Raw genomic sequence first — 25,150 nt, 5'->3', positions numbered from 1 at the left:
GTCCATGCTGGAGCTCTTTTTGGATTTGGGACTGCATCACCACCCGTGCTGATCAGAGCTCCACGCTGGGCAAACAGGAAATGAAATTCAAAAGTTCGCGGGGCTTTTCCTGTCTACCTGGCCAGTGCACCCGAGTTCAGATCGCTTTCCAGAGCGGTCACAGTGGTGCACTGTGGGATACCGCCTGAAGGCCAATACCGTCGATTTGCGGCCACACTAACCCTAATCCGATATGGCAGTGCCGATTTTAGCGCTACTCCTCTCGTTGGGGAGGAGTACAGAAACCGATTTAAAAAGCCCTTTATATCGATATAAAGGGCCTCATTGTGTGGACGGGTACAGCGTTAAATTGGTTTAACGCTGCTGAAATCGGTTTAAATGCGTAGTGTAGACCAGGCCTCAGAGTAGTTGAGCAAGAAAGGCAGTTGTATATAGGGGACCTAATAGTCACTTTCAGCCTATTGAGGAAAAAATTATCCATTTATCCAGATAAATATGGATTAATCTGTCGATCTAGATCAAGGACTCTCAAGATTTTTCATAGTGTGAACTACTACTTAACATGGATTACCTCTTGTCCGATAATGATAGCATTGACTACCTTCCTTGATACCGCATTTACAAAAAAATCCTTGGAGCAACTTCAGCAATTGTTTATATGGCAAAATAATATTATATCTGTTTTTTACTGCAATTTAACAAGTTGAGATATAAGGAGAGCCAGCACCATGTGGCCTGTCAGCTCTTCATATTACCAGAAAATGTAATAGGCCACAGACAGTAGTTTGGCCACAAATTGATTGGCCACAGACAATAGTTCGTGAACTACTGTATTGGGAACCACTGTTTTAGATTTCTAGTCTCTTGAGGTCTGAGAGTTTTTGGTTAGTGTGTTTTCCATTTTGTCTAGTTATTCAGCAGAAACCAAAATGTTATCAGCCTAGATTCCAACCAAACATTACATACAGGGTTGCTTGGTTGAGACTATTGAATTTTTAAATGCACAAGGAATGCTGTTAGCTCAGGGTTTTTCAAACAGGGGTCGCCGCTTCTGTAGGGAAAGCCCCTGACAGGCCGAGCCAGTGTGTTTACCTGCCCCATCTGCAGGTCCGGCTGATCGCGGCTCCCACTGGCCGCAGATCACTGCTCCGGGCCACTGGGAGCTGCTGGAAGCGACGCGGGCCGAGGGACGTACTGGTCGCTGCTTCCAGCAGCTCCCATTGGCCCAGAGCAGCAATCCGCGGCCAGTGGGAGCCGCGATCAGCTGGACCTGTGGACGGGGCAGGTAAACACACTGGCCTACAGAAGCGGCGACCCCTGTTTGAGAAACCCTGTATTAGCTTGATAAGGGTTTTTTTTTATGCTGAATTTCCAGATTACATGAACTATACAGTAGTGTAAATAAGAATGTTCAGCAATTTATTAATATTAAATATTTAAAAATAAGTTGTATAACAAAGGAAGAAATGTATTTGGCTGAAACACTTTAAATGTAGCTTTAGGTACTTCTAAATGAGCAACTTTGAACTATTCCTAATAAACAGAAAATGTTAATCTAAGTGCATTTCAGGCATGTTTTTCTTGACTACCTTACAGATGGCTACCATTCAAAAGCTAAGGTTCAGCGTGTGTATGCTTCAACTAGCAATGAAGGAAAAGCAGAAGATGATGCTGATAAGGATAAACAGATCACAGATTCTACTCAAAATTTACCTTCTCAAGGTCAGAGATTTAAACATGTTTTAAAAAATAACTTCATAATGCAATGTTAACCTTTGCAAAATCGTACCACCTATGGTATATATAGCTTGGCTTGGAAGGATTAGATTTTTGATAAATGTCAGTGAATGTTGATTTCACCACATACACAAACTGATGAAAAATATTTCCATTTATAACAATTGAAATTTACAGATAGACAAAGTAAGAAAAATGTGGCTTGAAAACTTGTTTGATTTAAGGATTTTTATTTCATATGCTCTGACGTGATGTTTGCCGATGTGTGTTTTAATGGTTATAAAACTCTAACTATATGAATGTCAGCATCTACTGTCAGTAAATATTTTCTGACCTCCCATAATTGTCACAGTTATGAAAATTTAACAATAAAAAATGCTTAAAGATAAATATTGATAGCTGTCAATTATTTTTTAAAAAAATTGAATTCTACCAAGCCTATATATAGCTTCTTTAGGTACTTTCAGCATATTTGTGAGTTTGGTGGGTTTGTTGTGTGGTAAACTAAATAGATTGGAAAATATCTTAGCAATTTAAGGAGTGGGGAAGTGAAGGGGCACAGCATAAACTGTCTGGAACTCAGTACAGTACAGAATGCCTTCAGGGAATGATCCTATCAGCACATGACAAGAACATGGACAGTATCTCAATTGCTGCCTATGTTAACAAGGAGGAAGACTGTGTAGCCAGCCTCGACTCTCTGGGACAGAAAACAAGCTGTCATTGCTAGGTCCTTTCCAGATACAAGGAAAGTTGACCATAAAAAGTTAGTCAGTAGCAGGAAGGACTTTCTTGCCATGGATCCAATTCTATGCTAAAGTTGTCAAAGTATATTTTAGAGAGCCAAGTACTGTTGCAGTGACAATAATATGATGCCATGGCAACTATGATGGGTAGAAAAGGTCTATGCTTCTGTCACAGAATGCACCACTCACTGCTAGTCTGACGCCTTCTCTTGGTCACTCTGGGGATTAGCTCTTTAGTTTGATGCCCCCTTCCATGGCTTGCACACCGCTGTTCTGTCTCTCTCACAGGTCTGTAGCTTCTCTTGTCCCAAGAACTTCAGTGTCCTCTTCGTGACTCGGCCCTTCAGCTGGATCACACAGTGTTTTTCCTTTCTGGGGTAGCAAAGTCTTTTCTCCTTAGCAGTACTAAGGAGTCTTCCCTCTCACTGTCCCATGGTGCCACTCCCTCAGTGGCTAGTAAGGGAACCTGGTCTGCCCTGTACTCCAAGTTCCAGTCCAGGGACCCTCAGCTCAGCAATTCTGGGCCTTCCTCTCTCAGCCCTCACTGCTCCTTCCCTGGATTGCTTCCTACCATACCTGGTTCCCCTTCTCCCTCTGGGTGTACCAGCTCCAAAACTCTCCTTCCTCTTCCCAGGGAGTGACTGCTTCCTGCCTTCCTGCAGCTCCTCCCAGGAGCCCCTGTCTGTTGCCAGCTACCTGGCTTTATACAGGCCCTGCCTGTTCCTGCATAGCTGAGCCTCCTCTCAGTTAGTTCCCTGGCTTCTCCTCCAGGTGCAGCCTGTGGAGTTAATTGGCCTGTATGGCCATCTTAACTGTATCACAGCTTCATATGAACAAATACATAGAACAGCCATGTGTTATTCTCTCCATACTTCTACCCACTTTTACAAGCTAGACTTGTAAGAATTATTCGATTCAAGGAGTTATGACTGAGTAAATGGATGAAATTAAGAAAAAGAAACTTAGGGCAAGTCTACACTACAAAGTTAAGTTGACCTAAGTTATGTTGACATACCACCGTTACAGTAATTAAATTGCTTTTGCATGTCCATGCTACGCTCCTTTTGTCAGTGGTGCATGTCCTCACTAGCAGTGCTTGCATTGAGGCAGAGAGCAGTGCACCATGGGTAGCTGACCCACTGTGCAACTTGCCACCATCTAGTACGGCGTGTTTTGGGCAAGGTGTTCAATGCCTCATGGGAGCAAACGAGTCACTCAGAGGTGACTGGGAACATGATTTCAATGCCTCGTGATGCAGGTTTCTCCATTCTGTAATTTTATCAGCATCCCATAATGTTTCACACTTTTTTTCAAAAGACCAGTAAACCCATGTGTCCATCATCTCTATGTGAAGCATGGGTCCTGCACAGCTCTGCACTGTTGTGATGAGTATTGCAAGCACAATGCACCTGATCCTACAGTATTTGCAGAGCTGTCAGAGGAGCCAGGCACAACAAGATAATTCCTTGGAGACTGCCTTGCTGTTGGACATAGAAAGAAACAATTCACAGTTATTGTTGATATTCATGGAGCAGCTGCAGATGGTGGCATGCCAGTTCTGGGCCTGAGAAACAAACATTGACTAGTCAAATAGAAGCGTTATGCAGGAATGGAATGACAAGCAGTGGCTGCAGAACTTACGGATGTGCAAGGCCACATTCCTAGAAGTGTTTGTGGCACTTGTCCCAGCCCCCTGACGCAGCGACACCAGAATGAGAACTACGATGCCAGTGGAGAAGTGAGTGGCGATCGCTGTGTGGAAGCTTGCAACGCCAGATTTCTACTGATCAGTCAGGAATCAATTTGGAGGTGGGAAATCCACTATAGGGGTTGCTGTGGTGCAAGTGTGCAGGGTCATTAATTGCATCCTGCTGTGAAGGACTGTGACTCTGGGCAATGGTCAGGACAGAGTGGATGGTTTTGCAGCAGTGGGGGTCCCAAACTGCGGTGGAGTAGTAGATGGCACGCATATCCCCATTTTGGCACCTGACACAGAGTACATCTACTTTTCTATGTATTGCAAGCACTGTTGGATCACCGGGGATATTTTACCAACATCAACACAGGTTGGTCGGGGAAGGTGCATATCACACGTTTAAGAACACAGGCCTGTTCAGAAAGCTGCAAACAGAGACTTTCTTTTCAGACCATAGGATCACCATTGGGGATATTGAAATGCCAATAGTGATCCTGGGAAACTCAGCCTACCCCTTACTCCCATGGCTCATGAAGAGGTATACTGGCCAACTCGACAGCAGCAAGGAGCTCTTCAACTACAAGCTGAGCCGGTACAGAATGACAGGCGGTGGTGATTTTAGCTGATATCTCACTCCTGAGGGTAGCAGAGGCTGAAAGGGAACAGCTCTTGCACGCATCCGACTGCAGACCGGGTCTGCATGCTGTAGCTTCTGTGTTGCAATGGTGGCTGCTGAGTGGTGTGGGAAAGTGTCCTACCGCAGCAGAAGAGATAAGGCGGTCCTCCCCAGAAACCTTCGGCAGGGGATTGCATACTACCATCACAAAAGTTCCCTTGAGATCTCTATGGAGGATTCAGAGGACAGCCCAGTGCACATAAACCTAAACATCGGTAGCGCCACCCCTCACCCCCTCCACCTAACTATACAGGGGAATGAGAAGCAGACTCTAACACTGTTGGTTATTTCACCACTACTGATTAAAAAGATGAAATGGTTAAAAAAGAGTAAATGAGCAGATGTGTCTCTGCAATATCAAAGCAAACTGCATACTTACCAGAGGTTCCTTCCCCTGCATCAGGCTCACTAATGCTGGACTGTTGGGACTGACTGGACTGCTCTGGAGTCAAAAATAGGTCCTGGTTCACTGTGCCACTGAATCCCCTGGTCACCTGTCCCCCCTACTTCTCATCTTCCTTGTCCACCACCTCCTCCTCACTGTTGATTTTGGGGGCCTTTCACTCCAGCTCTCCCAAAATAGCCATAGGGTTCTTGGCAGTGGTGGTGGGATCTTGGTCGAGGATGGCATACAGCTCTTTGAAAAAGTGGCATGTCTGCGGCTCTTATCCTAGAATCATAGATGATTAGGGTTGGAAGAGACCTCAGGAGGTCATCTAGTCCAGCCCCCTGCCAAAGCAGGACCAACATCAACTAAATCATCCCAGACTAGGCTTTGTCAAGCCAGGCCTTAAAAACCTGTGAGGCTGGAGATTCCACTACTTCTTTAGGTAACCCATTCCAGTGCTTCACCACCTTCCCAGTGAAATAGTGTTTCCTAATATCCAATCTAGACCTCCCCCACTGCAACTTGAGACCATTACTCCTTGCCATCACTGAGAACAGCTGAGCTCCATCCTCTTTGGAACCCCCCTTCAGTTAGTTGAAGGCTGTTATTCAAATCCCTCCTCACTCGTCTCTTCTGCAGACTTAAACAAGCCTGGTTCCCTCAGCCTCTTCTCATAAGTCATGTGCCCCAGCTCCCTGATCATTTTTATTGCACTCCGCTAGACTCTCTCCAATTTGTCCACATCTTTTCTGTAGTGGGGGGCCCAAAACTGGACGCAGTACTCCAGATGTGCCCTCACCAGTGCCAAATGGAGGGGAATAATCACCTCCCTCAATCCACTGGCAGTGCTCCTACTAATGCAGCCCAATATGTCGTTAGCCTTCTTGGCAACAAGGGCACACTGTTGACTCATATCCAGCTTCTCATCCACTGTAATCCCCAGATTCTTTTCTGCAGAACTGTTGCTTAGCTGGTCCTCACCCTGTAGTCGTGCATGGGATTCTTCCGTCCGAAGTTCAGGACTCTGGACTTATCCTTGTTGAACCTCATCAGATTTCTTTTGGCCCAGTCCTCCAAAATGTATAGGTTACTTGGACACTGTCCCTACCCTCCATCTTACCTGCCTCTCCCCCCAGCTTAGTGTCATCTGCAAACTTGCTGAGGGTGCAATCCATCCCATCATCCAGATCATTAATAAAGATGTTGAACAAAACCGGCCCCATAACCGAAAGCTGGGCCACCCCGCTTGATACCGGTTGCCAGCTAGACATCGAGACGTTGATCACTACCCATTGAGCCCAACAGTCTAGCCAGCTTTCTGTCCCCCTTATAGTCCGTTCATCCAATCCATACGTTTGTAACTTGCTGCCAAGACTATTGTGGGAGACTGTTCAAAAGCTCTTCCCCAGAGTGACTGTTAGCCTCCCTTACCTTCTTGTAGTCCTGTGGTGCTGCTCTCTGTCCCTCCTGTAGCCCTCGCCCCATGCCCTGAATCTGCTCATAGAGATTGACATTTCTATGGCTGGATCAGAGCTGTCCCTGCACAACCACAGACCCAGAAAATCTACCACCTCCTATGTAGTCCAGGCAGGAGTGTGTCTGCAGCATGGAGCAGGCATAGTCAGCTGCGCAGTTGCTAGTTGAGGTCTCCATTCTGAGCAAACAGGAAAAGGAATTTCAAAAATTTACAGGGTTTTGTCACGGGGTTACTAACCACATTGGCACTTCCTGCTTGGTGTTTCTGGAATAAGCTCAGTCATAGTGGGTGTGTCCTCGGGTGCTGATGGCTTTCCCGTCCTTGCCTCTGTCTGTAGACCCGTTATGGGTCCTTTCTCTCCGCGTCTGCTTTGTGGCTGTCACGATCTGGTTCCCGCCCCCTTCCGTGGGACTCCTCCAACAAGAGTCCAGCCACTCCTCACAGCAGATTGGCATTCCACAGCTGGGCTGATTCTTCAGTGGCTGGGGGTGGGAGGCGCCCACTACTCCGGGCCCTGGCCCAGAGACCCTACAAACAGCATCTTCCTGCTGCATCTTCCTTCCAGCTCATTGTCTTTATTCCCTGGGCCACTTCCCTGCAGCCTCTGTTCCTTCTGCTCCTGCCTCTGGCTCCAGGTCCTTGCCCTCTTCCCAGGGCCTTGAGCCAGTAAGTCCTGGCCAACCCATCAGGAGCTCTCTCTAGCTCTCCCAGTGCCTGCTAGCACCTGCCCTTCCCCAGGTGCTGTTCTCTCTGTAGCCTTCTAGGAAGCCAGTCTTCTCCCTAGGGCTCCCTGCAACAGACTAACTTGTTCTGGTCTGCAGCTTCCTTTCATATGAACCAGCTGGGCCCTGATTGAATGGTCTAGCCACTACCCTAATTGGCTGTTTCCCCTGCAGCCACTCCTTTGGCTGCCTGCTGCTCAGCCTCTCTAGGCGGGCTTTAACACTCTCAGACCCAGTGTGGGGCAGATGCCCTGTCACTGGCTTTAAAAGGGAAGGGAGTTGTACCTGGCCTCCAGGCAGCAAAGTTCAAAACAGTGACCAGAGCAACCAGGGGGGCGGTATTATTGGACATCTCCTGGAGGCCACTAAAGTCAATGTAAGTAATGCAGTGTCTACACCAGAAGTGGACAAACTTTTTGGCCTGAGGGCCCCATCTGGGTATGGAAATTGTATGGTGGGCCGTGAATGCCTACTGGGGGAGGGGTACTCTATGGGGTGTAACATAAGGGATGTAACTGAGGTGGGGGGAGAGGCGACTCATGGGGTGTGGCATGGGGGGAGGGGAGGACTCTACAGGGGCGTACTAGGGACTCCTGGCAGCCCTGCCAGCAATGACACCAAGGCTGCCATACCAGGCACTATCATGGGCAGAGGCACTCTAGCTGGGATGGGTGCGGCCCCTGGGTGGTTTCAAGGCTCTCGAGGGTGGTGCCGTAGGGGGGATTGGGTGTGATAAAAACTTCTGACAGGTCGGAAGCGGGCCATAGTTTGCCCACCCCTGGTCTACAGTGACACTGCATCACCCTAACTACGTCGACCTAAGTGCTATGCCTCTCGTGGAGGTGGAGTTATGTTGACGTAGGGGGCAAGTTACATCAGTGGGAGAGACATTCTGGTGTAGTACTCACAGGGTTAGGCAAGGCAGCTTACGTTGACCTAACTCTGTAGTGTAGACCAGGTCTTAGACTGAATATCAGGAACTCTTCCTAATAGTGACATCTGCTACTCTGTAGAAGAGTGTTCAAAGGGAAGTGGTAGAAGCCTTATTCCTTGTGCTTGAAAACTAAATGGCACAAAACACTGGTGAATATACCGTAGCAAACAATCCTTCATTGACAAGGGACTGTAACCCCCAAGAAGTTTTTTCTCTCTCTAATTTCAGTGGTTCAAGGAGTTGTATATTCAGTGGCCTGCTTGGGGCAAGAGGGCAGTGTACAGCAAGATAGAAAATACGAAGAGATGATTTAGGGTCTTTATAAATAACTGAATAGGCTTGATAAAGACACATAAAAAATGCTTTAGCAATGCTTTTGTCCTTTAAAACATTAGAAATTAAATGTAAAAATGAATATTAATGCATTACTAGGTAGACATAAAGCATGCAAATGACAAAATTCCATAAGATACTATTTCTACTGCAATCTTTATTCTTCTTCGAGTGATTGCTCATATCCATTCCAGTTAGGTGTGCGCGCGCCGCGTGCACGTTCGTCGGAAGATTTTTACCCTAGCAACACTCGGTGGGTTGGCAGGGCGCCCCCTGGAGTGGCGCCGCTATGGTGCCGGATATATACCCCTGCCGACCCAGCCGCCCTTCAGTTCCTTCTTACCGGCCCCCCGTGCGGCGTTGGCAACAGTGGAGCGCAGCTTAGCTGACCTCCGCTTCCTAGCTACTCGTCGTTCTTCTTTGGTAATACAGTTATAATCCTTATACTTTTTTCTTATAGTTAGTTTAATGATACTTAGCGGGGTTCGGGGAGTAGCCCCTTCCCTGCAACCGGTGCCTGAGCCCATGCCCGCTCACCGGTTCTTAGTCCTCGCCGGCCTCAGCGTTGCTGACAGGAAATCCACAACGACTCCTGTTTACGGTGCCTCGGGGATCGCAGATAAGTGCCCTATTGCACGGCGTTTAAGCGACAACAACATGGAGCGGCACTTCATTCCCCTCACCTTCTGCACAAGCGAGGCTACTCGGCGGACAGAACACCTCCTCGGCACCGGACCCGCTGCACCGGCCGTTGCGGCACCGAAGTCGACTCGGCACCGCTCCATCTCCTCGAGGTTGAGGAAGCCCACGACTCCTCCTACCAGTGCCGACAGCTCCCGGCACGCGCCGTGGTTGAGCTCCCTGCTCCTGCTGCTTCTGTGCCAACGGCACCGCAGCCAGAGAGCTCATCACAGTTGGATCACCGGCACCGACACCTGTAGAGACACTGAGGACGCCGGCACCCTTGATTCCGGTCCGCGCCGGGGGGGCTGTCGAATCCAGTGCCTGGCCACTCCCCGGCACGCGCCGTCGTTGAGCTTCCTGTCTCCTGCTGCTTCCGTGCCAACTGCACCACAGCCTGTGAGCCTCATCTGAGTCGGATCGCCCGGCACCGGCACCTTCCCGCACCGACAACGCCGGCACCGTCGTTCCGTCCCACAAGGGCCGTTGGATCCGGTGCCTGGCCGCTGACCCGGCACGCGCCGTGGTTGAGCTTCCTGCTCCTGCTAGCTTCTGTGCAATCTGCACCGCAGCCAGTGAGCTCGTTCTAAGTCCTGCCGACCCACTGAGTGTTGCTAGGGTAAAAATCTTCTGATGAACGTGCACGCGGCACGCGCACACCTAACTGGAATGGATATGAGCAACACATCTCGAAGAACAACAGTTACAAAGGTGAGTAACCGTCTTTTCTAACATGTTGCAGATGTATAATATTTTCCATTTCTTCATTCCTTGATGAAAGATAAACCTTAATGTATTAGTGGTTATTTACTCTATATCATAAAATATAAGTTGTGCAACATGGCTTAGTTATTGTTGTCCAATAACTTTTGGACTTCCACACTTTTGAATGCTTTATTTTTAAGCTAATGGTAAACTAACATTTGAGTTTTATTTTAATGTAAGGACATTCTAATCAATTGCTACTTTAAAAACATAAGATTATGAAAAACTGTTTGCAAATATACCCCATTGTTTTAATTTTTTGCAGATGGAAAGGATACTCAAGATGAACAGGAAAAAAGCCAAAAAGAACAACCGAAACCAGCTGAAAAGCTAAATGCTAACAATGCTGATGAAAGCAACAAAGCTGATGAAAACAGCAAAGGCAACAAGACTGAGTATATTTAAGATATTTTTAAAACTTTACTTTTACAAGAAAATTACAAGACCAGCATCTAAATCAAATTTGTCTTTGACAGAATTATTTCTGCAAGTTCACCCTCATGTGGTCAGGAACTATTTAAAAGCATGTAATTGTTAAAGGACATGTGTGTCAACCCATAGGCCCGGTCATGTTCCAGCTGAGAATAAGATAGACCCATGTCTTTAATTCCTCTCATTCCTCTGGCAACATACACTTCTAATGGGAAAGAGCCAATACACTTCCATTGCTTCTTACCACTCTGTGGTTAAAGGAGCATCAGCTTTTTTCCCCACCATTCTGTAAAACTTTGTCTTACAGAGTTGCTGTATCTATACTTGACACTTTGTAAATCAAGCTGATAGGATTTGAACGTGTTATCTACTGTAGTCAGGAATCCTCTATTTGATCCCTCAATGTTAACTACCTTGTCATTCTCCAAAAATCACTTTTCTTGTTGCAGTCATTTCAGCCGGAAGGGTGATCTAAATTGAGGCCCTGATTGCTGATTTTCCCTTTGTGTTTTCACAAAGATAACTCAGTGGTTAATCCTCAACTTAAATTCTTATCCAGAGTGGCATTCAAATTCCATCTGAACCAGCTCTCTACCGTTCTGGCTTTCTACCTGAGTCTTATGGGCTGTCTGATAAGACTAAGTTGCATGTTAAAAGGGCCAGTAATTATTACGCAGGACCAAACCCTTCTGGAGATCATTCCAGTTGTTCACCTCTTTTTAAGAAAAGTTCAGTGGAAATTATCTCAGTTCAGCAATTGTGTAAATAGAGCCAGGACAGCTATGAAAAGGCTCCAGTGTCAGAAGGATTAAAAAGTTATTCTGTTAACATAGTAGCTGTCACCACAGCTTGACTCTATACTGTTCCTTTCAATTCACATCTTTATTCAGTACTGTTCTCCTAAAATTGGAGCAAAATCAGATGCTCGTTTGTGGAGGGCAGTCCTTCAGTCCCTTTTCAGTTAAAGATTCTTACAGTATCTACCTGGGGATTTCTAAGCTGCTACAGTGAGATTGCTAATCTCTACTGTGGCTCTGCAGGGACAATCCTGTGAAAGAGCAAGTATATTAGGCACTGTATAAACACTGTACATAATGCAAAGGGGTCCTGGTCCATGACAGGGATTCCTAAGTGCTGTGTTTATTATCTGGAGTTCACTGTGTGCGTTGCCTCAGGCCATCCTTGATGCACCTTCCTTTCATTCTTCTTTGGACTCTTGGGAGTCTGCCCAGGGAGGAGGGGAACTGATGAGGTCATGGATCTCTTATATTTGTGGCTTGAACGCTCATATCTGAGGCTGATGCCTGCATGTCCCATCATAATAGCTTTGATGGTTCCAGGACTTGCAAAAGGTGGCTTTCACCTACAAAAGTGTAAGTTTGCAGAAACAGTACATGTACTAAATAACCTTACCCATATAAATCTACGTTTATATACTCAGCATCTCTGTAGTTACGTATTATGTTTATTTTGTATCAATTTATAACCATACATTTTATGTAAAGAAAACTTGTCAACTCATAAAGCTCATATCAAATTATACTGTACTGAAAAGGCCTCAATATGACACAGTAATATATTTAGAAACCTCATGGTTTTACTATTGCACTGAGAAAGCTTTTGCTTGATATTATTTAAGAATGTTGACCTGTGAGTTTAAAATTTAAGATTTCAGCTTTTATTTCATAAATTACACCTTATTATGAAAGGTGTACTTTCATACTAAAAAGATGCATAAATCAGTTTCATAACGAGGGCAGGACATTTCTACTCCAGATCTGTTCTCCCACTAGCAAATACGTAAGTAATCTCTCAGATTGTATTCCAGTAACACAATTAATCAAATTATACATTTGTGCCCAAACATTAACTATTGTTAGAGAAAATATGCTTGTGAGGGAAATGGACCTTTGGTTCCTGCAACGGATAGAGTTGCTAATGGACAGTCTCAGTGAGCTGAAGTTTTTGCCATGTCGAATTACTCATATTCAAGTCATCTGTCTGCTTCCCGACCTGGGATCATGTTGGCAGGATTCTGAGTTGGATATCTGTCTTAATTCTGCAATTCCTAGCATATCATAACTTTAATAGCAAGTTAGGAAGTATGAAGTTCAGATAGATATTAGACTTGTATCGTTAGGGAAGGGAAAGACAGAAATGAGTCCCAAATGTCATTTTGAATTTCCTTTTATTTTTCTCAGTTTGTGTCATGTTCTTAGCATTCTTGCTGTACAAGACACAAAGATTAAGACAAGCTCTGCCCAGTCTAAAAGAAGCCAGGATGCACTGTCTTTTTCTATTATTTATTATTTTATTTATTAATTTTATTACGAATTCACAAACTGTGGGTGCCACACAAAAGGGGTTTGAATGAAGAGAGCAGTAGATTTGTGAATTGTAATTAGGAGAACATTCCATATTTATGGGACAAACAGTGTTACATTGAAAGCAGGCTTTTGTATTCACTGTCTTCACAGTAATTTTATTGAGTGGTTGATTACACTTCTTCTGTAAATCAGTTAGTTGAACATTATATATATATATATGTGTATACTCTACCTTTCAAAAGGTGTGATGACTGCAAACAATCAAAAGGTGAAGACAAGGAAATCCAGGTGAGTATTTGATCTATCAGAAGAATGTTCCAGTTAAAAATAATCCTTTATTTCCTTTTAAGTTTTTTCTTTGACTATGATGGATAAGAATGTTTCAGACCTGTATTCTGGCATATGCAATAGCAGCAAATTACATTAAGCCAGTAACTCTTATGCAAAAACATTTTATTTTTATATTTTGTCATAGGGCTTACTGTTTCCCCTATAATACGTACAAATTTCTGTTGCAGACATCTGCAATAGTAAAAATGCTCCAATATGAATGTACACTATAACTAGAGTTAACAGAATGGTTTCATTTTAGTTACCTAAATTGGGGTGCCCAGCCTACGGCTTGTGGGCCATACATGGCCCACCTGAGCATCTCATAAGGCCCATAGCCTGCATCAACACAATATACTAACGGCTGATTTATTAGCGTTTTCTCGTCATCTTTACATCATTTTAGTTTACACAAGTATGTAAATAGACATTACTGTACATAGGTTGTTTGTATCTCAATACATACGAAACAAGCTAAACTTAAAATGTGAATCAATACAGGTGACTTTAAATCTCATTAAAATATGTAGAATCTGTTTGGCCCACACAAGGTTGTGCTTAGATTTATGTGGCCCTCCTGCGTAATAGGTTTGGGCACCACTGACCTGAATCATACAAACAAGAAATCCTCAGGGTGTTTTTATATCTGTTTTTTTTTTTACAGGATAAAGAGAAAGATGATGATGAAATAAAATCTGAAGAATTCACTAGCCATGAAGAACTACTAGGATATTTGGTAGGTGTTAAATTTATGTTGAGCCAAGTTTGATGAAAAATTTAATGAAGTATTTAATGTAGCTTATAGTTGATTAAGACTGATCAAAAAGCAGAAGATATGTAAAACATAGGTAGTCTGTTAATTAAAAATACTTCTTTTATGTATGATGGTTCCACCTGGAACAAAAGTTTGGATTGGGAGTCAAATGGGAAGAAAATCTAAGGGAAAATGTACTTCAGGAGTGTTGGCAGTTTCTCGGAGACCATATCAAAGGCACAACAGCAGACTATCTCAAAGTGAAGGAAAGATGGGAAGAATAGTAAGAGGCCAATATGGCTGCATGAGGCACTCTTTAATAGCGTGAAAATAAAAAAACAATCCTGTAAAAAGTGAAAACGTGGACAGATTACTAAAGATAAGCACAAAAGAATAGTACAAGCATATAGGCACAAAATCAAGAAGCCTAAGGCTCAGAATGAGTTATATCTAGCAAGGGACATAAAAAGAAATAAGAAGAGAGTCCATAAATACGTTAGGAGGAAGAGGGATGAAGGAAAGAATAGGTCCACTGCTTAGTGGGGAAGGAGAACGAATAATGGACAACATCAAGAGGGCCGAGGTGTTTAATGCCTGCTCTTTCGCTTCAGTCCTCACTGAAAAGGTTAATTGTGACTTGATGATTAACACAATTAATATTAATAAGAAGGAAGGAACATAAGCCAGAATATGGAAAGAACAGGTTAAAAAATTTGAGATAAATTAGATGTGTTCAAGACAGCAGGGCTGTTGTATTAATTTAAATGGAATAAATGGGCCAAAAGAGTCAAAGGTTAACATGACTCTGTCACTGTCCAACAATAAACAGTGTTAAACACTGTTTGGGGTTTGGTATACAGAGAACTCAGCTTGCTTAATACCATGGCAAGCACACCAAAATGGCAGATGAAATTCAATGTTGATAAATGCAAAATAATGCACATTGGAAAACATAATTCTAACTATACAAATAAAATTATGGGGTCTTAATTAGCTGTTACAACTCAAGAAAAAGATCTTGGAGTCATTGAGTCATTGTGGATAGTTCTCTGAAAACATCCACTCAATGTGCAGCAGCTGTCAAAAAAACAAACAGAATGTTGGGAATCATTAAGAAAAGGGATAGATAATAAAACAGAAAATATCATATTGCCTCTATATAAATCATGGTACGCCCCATCTTGAATACTGCGGGCAGATGTGGGCGCCCCATCTCAAAAAAGGTATATTGGAATTGGAAAAGATTCAGAAAAGGGCAACAAAAATGATTAGGCATATGGAACAACTTCCATATGAGGAGAGATTAATAAGACTGGGATTTTTTAGCTTGGAAAAGAGATGACTAAGGGGAGGATATGATATAGGTCTATAAAACCATGACTGGTGCTGAGAAAGTGAATAAGGAAGTGCTGTCTACTACTTCTCATAATATAGGAACTAGGGGTCACAAATGAAATTAACAGGCAGCAAGTTTAAAACAAACAAAAGGAAGTATTTCTTCACACAACGCATAGTCAGCCTGTGGAACTCTTTGCCGGAGGATTTTGTGAAGGCCAAGACTATAACAGGGTTAAAAAAAAATAGTTAAATTCATGGAGGATAGGTCCATCAATGGCTATTGGCCAGGATGGGCAGGGATGGTGTCCTTAGCCTCTTTTTGCCAGAAGCTGGGGATGGGCAATGGGGGATGGATCACTTGATGGTTACTTGTTCTGTTCATTCCCTCTGGGGCATCTGACATTGGCCACTGTCAAAAGACAGGATACTGGGCTAGATGGACCTTTGGTCTGCCCCAGTATGGTTGTTCTGATTTTTTTAACAGTTTATTAATGATAAAGAAGAAAAAACCTTAAAGCATTTGCAATATAAAATATTAAATAAAGTTTTTGTTTTAAAACAATCCCTTATTCCCCTTCCCTTTAGCTGAAGAGAGTTTTAGAAAGAAAACCCCTTTGTTTGACAGTGTTTTACATGGTATTAAAGATGGCAGTAGCTATTGAGATAGTTTGGAGCTGCTGTTGCTGAGGTCTGATCCCTTTTCCTAGAAGACAAAACAAGACAGACGCATGCCAAAGGGGATAGAAGTGAACCGCAAAGATAGGAAATGCAGCTTCTGTCTCTGATGTTGACTCTCTCACTTGCAACCTTACTGCTGGAAAACCACAGACATGGCACATGGTCTCCAAAATCTGTAAAAGTGTTCCAGCATCGAGCTGTTTAAGAGGGAGCTAAAAGTGATGCCCTCAGGTCACAGGCTCACAACAGTGTTGTAAAATATGCAGTCCTGGCTGGCTGAGCCAGATTCTTTTATTAAACAGAAGATAAAAAGAGAAGGATAGGAAAGGTTATTAATAAGGTGGTGAAGAAGGTCATGCCGGGAGGGTGGGGGTGTGTGACAAAGTCATATCACTGATGTTTGGGATTTAGCTAGAACCAGTGGAAGTGACAGTGTCATCTGGGTCTCTCTCTTGGCTTGGTCTGATCAGAATATTTCTCTGGATTAGGATAGCGATGGTACAATGGTGTCATGCTGGATCTCAAGGTCCCAGGAGATGATGGGGCCTGGCAGTCATGATGAAGTCACTCCTTCCCCCACTTACAGTCAGTCAGTGTCTCAGTAGCCAGCTTTTCCACCAGTTTCTCTTCTTGAGGACCCCAAAAGGGAGTGATGGTCAGGATAACCAATCCCTTCATTATTTTGTTTACCACTTCCGCCTAGTTTTTGACACACTAGTTTTGGTTCATCAATTTTTCAGTCCCACACTTTTCTTGTTCACCCGGCATGATCTTAACACAGTCCTTGAATTGTATCAGTAGGGCTTTTTTTGGAGGGGGGAAAGAGGGGAGGAACTAATTCAGTCTCTGTCTTGCTTTTTTGTCTTTTCCCATCAACATTTGTTGGTAAAGGTTATTGTGACATTTTATGAATGTTACTTTTTGTAGTGGAGCTCACAATTAGGATAAATTTGTAGGCCCAATTATCACAATAGACCTGATTAAATTAACTCTAGGGTACTTATGAATCTAGCTAAAGCAATCAAGAACTATTAGCAATTATTTCTGAAAACTCATGGAGGACGGGTGAGATCCCAGAGGACTGGAGAAGGGCAAAATTAGTACCTATCTTTAAAAGGGGGAACCAAGAACCTGGGGAATTATAGACCAGTCAGCCTAACTTTGATACCTGGAAAGGTATTGGAATAAATTATTAAACAATTAATATGTAAGCACCTAGAGGATAACAGGATGATAAATTATTGTCAATACGGATTTGTCAAAAATGGCTCATACCGGACTAACCTAATTTCCTTCTTGGACGGGTTTACTGCCCTAATGGATGGGGGAAGCATTAAATGTGAGATCTTGATTTTTAGTAAAGCTTTTGGCACAGTCCCACGTGACATTCTCACATGCAAACTAGGGAAGTGTGGTCTAGATGAAATTACTATAAAATGGGTGCACAGCTGGTTGAAAAGCTGTGCTCAGAGTAGTTATCAATGGTTCACTGTCAGGATGAGATGATATATCAAGTGGGGGTTTCTGCAGGAATCTGTCATGGATTCAGTGCTATTCAGTATTTTCATTAATTATTTGGATAATATACTGAGAGTACACTTATAAATATGCAGATGACACTGAGATGAGAGGGATTGCAAGCACTTCAGCAGACAGGAGTAGAATTCAAAATGACTTTGATAAATTGTAGAATTAGTCTGAAATCAACAAGATGAAATTCAATAAAGACGAGTACAAAGTATTTCACTTAAGAAGGAAAAATCAAATGCACAAATACAAAATGGGGAACAGCTGTCTAGACAACAGTACTTCTGAAAAGGATCTTGAGATTATAGTGGATCACAAACTAAATATAAATCAGGAATGTGATGCAGGTGAGAAAAGGTAAATATAGCTCTGGGGTGTATTAACAGGAACATAATGGTATGTAAGATGCAGGAGGTAAATGTTCCACTCCATTTGGCACTAGTGAGGTTTTGGCTGGAGTACTGTTTCCAGTTTTGGGCATCACGGTTTAGGAAAGATGTGGAGAGAGTACGAATTGGAGAGAATCCAAAGGCAAGCTATTAAACTAGGTATATGTAATCTTGAGAAAAGAAGACTGATGGAGGACCTAATAACAGTTCTCAGATGTGTTAAGGTCTTAGCAGATATATGTGACAGCTGCTTTCCAACAGAGCCTAGCCACTTCCTGCTTCGGGATCCTTCCCCTTACCTAGTCAGAAGAAGGGAAATAGAGTCAGAAGGGGGCTGATGTCAGTTGTAGTCTTCTGCTTAGCAGATCTGTTGTACATGGGATCAGTCCTGGAATTTGCCTCCTGCACAAAATTATGCAGAAAACTTTCTTCTCTGCCCAGTAGCAAGAGAGCAATGGAAAGTAGGCTGTTCAGTGCTCTGCTAGGGGAGTGTTGATCTCAATACCTTATTGTGCTGATCCATTCTTGTATCTGGCATCTGTATCTTATAGTGGGTTTGAATTGCATGTTTTGGAATTCCTCTAGATGCCCACTGACCATCTTTACTGGAATACTCTGCTTTTAAAATATGAGGCTCTAAATATTTAGCTTCTTCCATTACAGAATTTCTTTTTTTCTCTGATTCACCCACTACTGTTTCTCCTTGCTTCCTTGTTGAACTTTAGCTTTCAGTTGTGATTTGTTCAGTCTCCTGTTTGTTAGCATCCGGGCTGAAGATGCACCCATCTCCATTGTTGAGTTTTAACACTTCAGTATGATTGAGTTCCTGTCCCTCTTTACTTGCTTTAGTTAAAATAAGTATGCTTATTGTTCAGGTAATCTGTTTGGGGAAAATATGGACTGCATACATTTTGTGTGATATTCTATTTCACCATTTCTCAAACTGTGGGTCAGGATCCCAAAGTGGGTTGCGACCCCATATTAAGGGGGTTGCCAGGGCTGGCTTAGACTTGTTGGGGTCCAGGGCCAAAGCCTGAGACCCACCGCCTGGGGCCAAAACCCGAGGGCTTCAGCCTGGTATGGCAGGGCTCAGGTTGCAGAGCCCCTGCCTGGAGCTGAAGCGCTGGGGCTTCTGCTTTGTTCCTCCTGCCCAGAGCAGTGGGACTTGGGCTTTTTCCCCCCTGACCCAGGGCGGCGGAGCTCGGGCGGGCTCAGGCTTCGGTCTCCCCTCCTGGAGTCGTTTAGTAATTTTTGTTGTCAGAAGGGGGTTGTGATGCAATGAAGTTTGAGAATTCTTGCTCTAGTTTTTTTAGAACCAATAAGAACACAGTGGCTTTCTGTTTTAGAAGAGCTTATCCCATCTTACCTGCCTAGCAAATAATATTTTAATGTGATTTATGTTAACCTAATTTCATTAGCTCAAATTTCATTAGCTCAAAAAAAAAATCTACTGGTTTTTGTAATCTATTATCAGGTAGCTTCCCTTTACTAAATATTTATTTTGCATGTTTGTTGTTAGCTGCTGTTTTGTTGCTAGGATCCTGTTTGAAAAATAGTGATGCAAACTCAAACGGAACAAATACTGCTTGTTTTAAAAAGTAATTCCAATTGTCCATTGATACATTATTTGGTGTATTGGTTACTTTGTGATTACATAGATATTGAGATACTGGCTTTGGCCTGTAAAACCTTGAGTGTCTTGGGACCTGCCTCTCTCTGCATGCAATACTGTCTCAGTTGTGATCAGTAAAGGTGCTCAAGCTGGAATCTTCTCAGCTTAGGAAGAGAAAATACTGATAGGGTAGTTTCTGTGGGGGCCCCTAACTTTGGAATTCATGCCTCCCTCGGCCTGAATTTGTTAACTTTTGGGGCTTGCTTCAAGGCTCTTTTATACACTCAGGCTCTTAAGGAAAGCATCTGAGGCTTAAGTTCATTTTGGGTTTTTTTTTGTTTGTTGGTTTGGTTTTTGCTATTTGGGGAATGATAAAGCTGCTGAATTTATTGGTTCTTGTATGAATATTACTATGAGAAAATTACATAAGTGCATAACTCCAGTAGGTACTCTTAAAGGTGTTTCTCTATAAACTGAAATAAAATTTGATGTTACAAGCAAAACAGTGAGTAATCTAATAGCTCATCTATGCCATAGATGAAAAGTTAGATTGTCTCCTGCATCTTTTAGAACATGTTTTGATTTTCTACCTTTTTTTTCCAGCAAAGCTTTGAGATATTGAGTGAAGATGATGCATCCTTTATCCTAAAGGTTACACAAACTCTTACGAATGCATTGGTGGAGTATCGGCAACAGGGTGCACCAACAAATGTAATTTTGTATATTTTAGTAAATGATTGAATCTGTCTTGACTTCTGTGACCTATAAAGAGTACAGATCAAGTGTTCATACTGGAAGAGAATGGACATGGGTGCAACCTCCAAGTTTTGTCCATCAAGATTTTGAAAGATTTATAATGAAGATAGTATGAGAAAATCATAGCTTTTCCTGTACAGTTATAACATTTTTGCTCCAATTCTGTTGCTTACTAGAGGTGCATGAAATATTGTAATAAAAAGTTATGACAATTTGCCTGATTTCGGGGCCATTTTAAAAAAAATATTTGAAATTTTGTGCTACATTTTCTTCACTATATCTTATTGAAAGTTTGAAGTCCATTTTGGCTTAAAAGTTCATACCTTTGAGTGATACCGTTTGTGGTGCCTAAAAGCCACATGGGATGGAGGATTAAGCATAGCACTTGAAGTTAGAACATCCTAAATCCTGCTTCTGTCTTTTCCAGTGATTGGCTTTATTAGTGTGTTCTCATATAGTACTTTATATACACTATTAAAGCCCAGTCCTGCAAACATTTAATTATGTGCATAACATTACTCATGTGAGTAATTCCACTGACTTCTGTGGGACTATTTGCATGAGTAAAGTTACACATGTAATTAAGTATTTGCAGGATTCGGTGGAGATTGGTAAATATATAATTTTTGTCATTTTCTTGTCTATCAAAAGCAGGAATAAAACTCTGATCTTTTGGGCCTCCATCCTGTGCCTAATACATTTGAAAAATTAGGAATCACAAATTTCCAATAGTATATAAAGCTTTTGCTTTCATGACTGGTGGTTTATGGAGATATGGGCTTTTTAGTGTGTTTTTTGGGCTAGCACATAATGCCTTTTTGTCATTGGACTGGGACTTAATTAGAGCAAATGTTCTTTCCCTAAAAATTTTACTTGCTACTAACTCTAGCATAACAGGTTTTCTAGATGTACATTTTTAGAACCTGTTATTTATTTAATCGGTCAGTGTGGAATTTGTTTTTTTGGTGAAGATACTGTTCCTATTTCTTCTCTCCAGAAGTGTTCTACCGACCTAATTTTAAGAATTGATTGTTTAAAAAACTTGAAAGAAGTTATGCATGCAATGTTTTTTAAATTTTTAGGACTCTTTAGATTCTGAACCAAATCAAGAAAAAACAATTGAACATTCCACAGAACAATCTGATGCGACTTCGGTGGATATTAGTGACTGTAACACCGGTAAAGTTTTAAGAATTTAAGACTCCATTTCTTTAAATATATTTTAACCCTAATATTGAATTATGTGAAAACTTCTAGTATTTTTTTCCTGCTTCACTGAAGCAGAGTTTTGAAATGATCAAGTTCAAGTAATTTAGATTAATGGACTTCTCTTTCTCCACAGATATAGGCATATCAACCAATCAGAAAATAAAGGCTATTCACCCAATACATTTAAATGTAGAAATTTATAGGACTTTTAAAATTCATGGCTCATTAGACTGTCCCATTGGAAATGAATGGGAGACTTCTGTTTCCTGCAAGCACATGCTGGTCTTTAAATGGACGACAATGTATGCAGTCGGAACATTTGCAACTTAAAATGTTCTAGCTCTTGTTCAATTGATAGAGGCTAATTATTTTAAAAAATTAATATGCTCAGAAAAGTCCTTATTCCCAAAGAAAGAATGCAAGTTCTGAAGTCTTAAAACTTAAATCTAATTAGGAGAAAAGTATATTTTAAAAAGAAGATAATCTCCAGCATCTAAATGTGCTGGTCTGGAGAGAGGGAAGTATGATTGCACTTCCAGGAAGACTGATGAGACTGGGTCATTGCATGCAAGGAAACAAGTCCATGATTTTTCGTGCCTTATTCCTGATGTAAGAGTCTTTTTTTTCCTTCCTCCTCTCCCCCTTGAAGAGGAACAGACTAGACTCAGGTCCAGTCTACTCACAGAAATTGCAGAGTTAACTAAATTGATTTCTTAGCCAGCTAAGTTAAATGAGTGCAATCCCCCTTTATCCAGCAGCTGTACACTTTGCAGCTTCTTAGCCTCTGTGGTTCTGCTCCTGATGTATCAGTACAAGAAACCTGCATCTCTCTAGGGAAGGAGTTCATTCTTGGGACTAACAGGTTCTGTTTTTGTCCTACTGTCTGGTTTGATGGGGAACGCAGTCCCGTGCCAGTAAGTAAAAATATCCAGAAATTCCAGTGCACCTCCTTTCTCTGTAACTTTTTGATAAGGTGACAATATTTCCTAAGAAGCATTGCATCTTAAAATTTCAATTAATATGCCATTAGTGATACTTGGAACTACCTGCAGTATATGAAGTTTTGGAACTGTGGTCTTTTTTTTTTTGTATACATAATGGAAGTAACTTTTTTTTCTTGCAGGATTTTCAGCAAATTATATGTCAGACAGGAGGAAACATCCTGCCCAACAACCATATGACAGCACAGCAGCAAAGTCTAATGTTAGTGGAACATTCATGAGAAAGGATTCACAATCAGTGAACTTTTCAAAAAGCAATGCTACAAATTGGAAACGTGGAACTTTTCAATCCACGTTTAAAGTATTAAGTAATGAAGAGTCCTTAGAGTCTGCTTCTGCTACTGAAGAGCAATATCCCTCCTCTTCTCAAAACATGTCTAATGAAAAGTTTTTATCTGCTATTGAGAGAGATGCACCCCAAAACTCTTTATCTGACTCTTTGAGAACATCATATGAAAACGATGTCACTACTGAATTTTTCAATAGTGTAAGAAATATGGATGCTGCTGAGGTTACGGCTACTCTACAGAAAATAGCAGCTACAAATCCAGCCTTCAGAGGTAATCTGCTTGCATCTGTATACCTTAATTTTGTTTGTAGTAATTTTTTTTAAATGATGTTGTTGAAGTGGAGCAGAGCTCTACTGATAAAGTGTATTTTGTGAATTTATTAGGACAGAAGTTGATGAGACAATATTGTCTTCTCTTAGTTCTTAATATTTTCAACTTGCCACTTCATCAGGACCCACACTCTTTCTTAGGGATGAAGGTCAAAATGCTTGTTCTCCTCTGAAGATGTCATATGTAAATTTTTATTGCCTTTTGGTATTTTCCTGTTAGCTCGTAGTAATGTTTACAGGTTTTTCCTATCATGAAGATTCAATTGACTAAAATCAAGCATGCCTTCTTTATTTAAAAAAAAAAAAAAAGAGTGAATCTAGGACCTGTATGGTGGTTTGTATGATGTTGTTTTTAGGGTTTGAGATTTATGGCATGTAAGAAGCCTTTGCTTGTACAATTCTTAGGAACATGTACACTCATATTCAGTAATATTCTCAGTAAACAGCTCTTAATCAGGAGACAGGTATTTTCATCTCTCACTATAAGCTCCTGATAAGAGTCCCAGCTTCTGAACTCTCCCATATCTCTACATCCAACTCCTGCTATCCTCCCCCTGACAAGCAGCTTATCCTCATTTCTAAGCCTCAAACACACAATTTCTATGTGCACCTGGAAATTTGGTACCATTCTGATCATTCAGACTCCTGCGATAATTCTAATAAAATATGTATAAATTTGTTTCATTTAGTATGAAATCCTCCAAAACTCATGAATATGTTCAGGTGTTTCATTAGTACATTTGTGTTTGTTTTAAAATAATCATTATTAGGAGAACTTTATCAGCAAATCACTCATCTTCTCTTCTCCCTTTTTATTAAAGGTATTGACATTCCAAATGTGATAAGGATCTTGACTGAAAGTGGGACTCTTAGAGCACCAAACAGCAACAGTGTACAGTGATATGGGAAAACAAGAAGTGATATTAATGTTGTAATGTGTAAACTGAAAATTTGTCACTTGTATGCAATTAATTTTGGTGTGTTCAAACTCTGTACAGTGTTACTTGTTATATCTCCAGAGTAATAGTTTGATTTTGCAGATTTGTGTGTTATATTTATTTCTCCCAATTGCTGGAATTTCTGTATTTGTGGAAAGAGACTGTAATGTTGATAAAAAAAAAATATTTTTTCTTTGTTAAAGATAATCACTTTTGAAAATTACCCCTAAAAATGGTTTAGCTATATCTTGGCTACGAAGCTTTTACATAATGGAGGGCTGATCTTTCCCCCCCTAATTCTTTATAAAAATAACTAAAGAAAGGAATTGCACGGGTAGAGTACAATATACAGGTTTGAACCTTCTAGGTCATTAGTTCAAATTTGACTCAAGATTATCTATACCCAAAAGATACTTCCTTTTGCAGCTATTCATTGGCCACTGGATCTGATCCAAAGTCCCCTTTTAGTCAAAAGAGAGACTCCCATTGACTTATGTGGGTTTTGGATCAGGCCCCGTCATGTATGAGTTAAGATTATAGTGTCAATCTGGTTCCTGGTTGAGGTGTCCAAATTGCATGAAACCCATCAGTGTTGGAAATTTAATTGGAAGACTCAGCAAACAGGGCAGAGATTGAAGTGTGTCTCCAAGTGATCTAGTCAGATCATGGCTGAGATACAACGCAGTGATTTTTATTTGCTCAGTGAGAAACGTATCCCAACGGTTATCGGTGCCTGCTGTGTCCTGCATAATATCTGTGAAGCAAAGAGGGAGGATAGTCGCTGCTGGGATGGAGGGCGGAGATGAAGCAGTTGTCTGCCGAGTTTGAAGTGCCGTTAGAAGAGCTCTACACAGATCCATACAGCTCAGGGAAGCTTTGAAAAGAGCACTTGAACAGCGAGCCACAGTAATGTGTTGTGGTATACTGAGCTCTAGCTGGATCTGCAGTTTGGGGGCTTGTTAGGAATTCTGTGGTGCTTGCTGTACGTTTATGATTATTACACTGTTTGCCACTGATCCTATGAGTTGTGTCACAGTAGTTGTTATTGTATAAGTGCTTTCACTGGCGCTAGGCATTCTGCAGCA

General features: G+C 41.9%; 1 protein-coding gene across 2 annotated transcripts in view; it reads left to right on the top strand.

The window, feature by feature from the left end:
- LOC116823400 (uncharacterized) overlaps nucleotides 1-24,272 on the top strand; it is a 64,241-nt gene extending 39,969 nt beyond the window's left edge. For both annotated transcript variants that reach the window (XM_032777891.2, XM_032777889.2), the window contains 8 exons: nucleotides 1,597-1,722; nucleotides 10,421-10,550; nucleotides 13,157-13,202; nucleotides 13,909-13,980; nucleotides 20,146-20,253; nucleotides 21,381-21,477; nucleotides 22,631-23,068; nucleotides 23,949-24,272. In XM_032777891.2, coding sequence (XP_032633782.1) covers nucleotides 1,597-1,722; nucleotides 10,421-10,550; nucleotides 13,157-13,202; nucleotides 13,909-13,980; nucleotides 20,146-20,253; nucleotides 21,381-21,477; nucleotides 22,631-23,068; nucleotides 23,949-24,028 — 1,097 coding nt within the window. In that variant the 3' untranslated portion in view covers nucleotides 24,029-24,272. The remainder of the gene's footprint in view (nucleotides 1-1,596; nucleotides 1,723-10,420; nucleotides 10,551-13,156; nucleotides 13,203-13,908; nucleotides 13,981-20,145; nucleotides 20,254-21,380; nucleotides 21,478-22,630; nucleotides 23,069-23,948) is intronic.
- Nucleotides 24,273-25,150: the final 878 nt, after the last annotated feature.

This window comes from Chelonoidis abingdonii, chromosome 2, assembly GCF_003597395.2.
Source record: "Chelonoidis abingdonii isolate Lonesome George chromosome 2, CheloAbing_2.0, whole genome shotgun sequence".
NCBI classification, from domain to species: Eukaryota; Metazoa; Chordata; order Testudines; family Testudinidae; genus Chelonoidis; species Chelonoidis abingdonii.
This window is presented reverse-complemented; position numbering and strand designations above follow the sequence as displayed.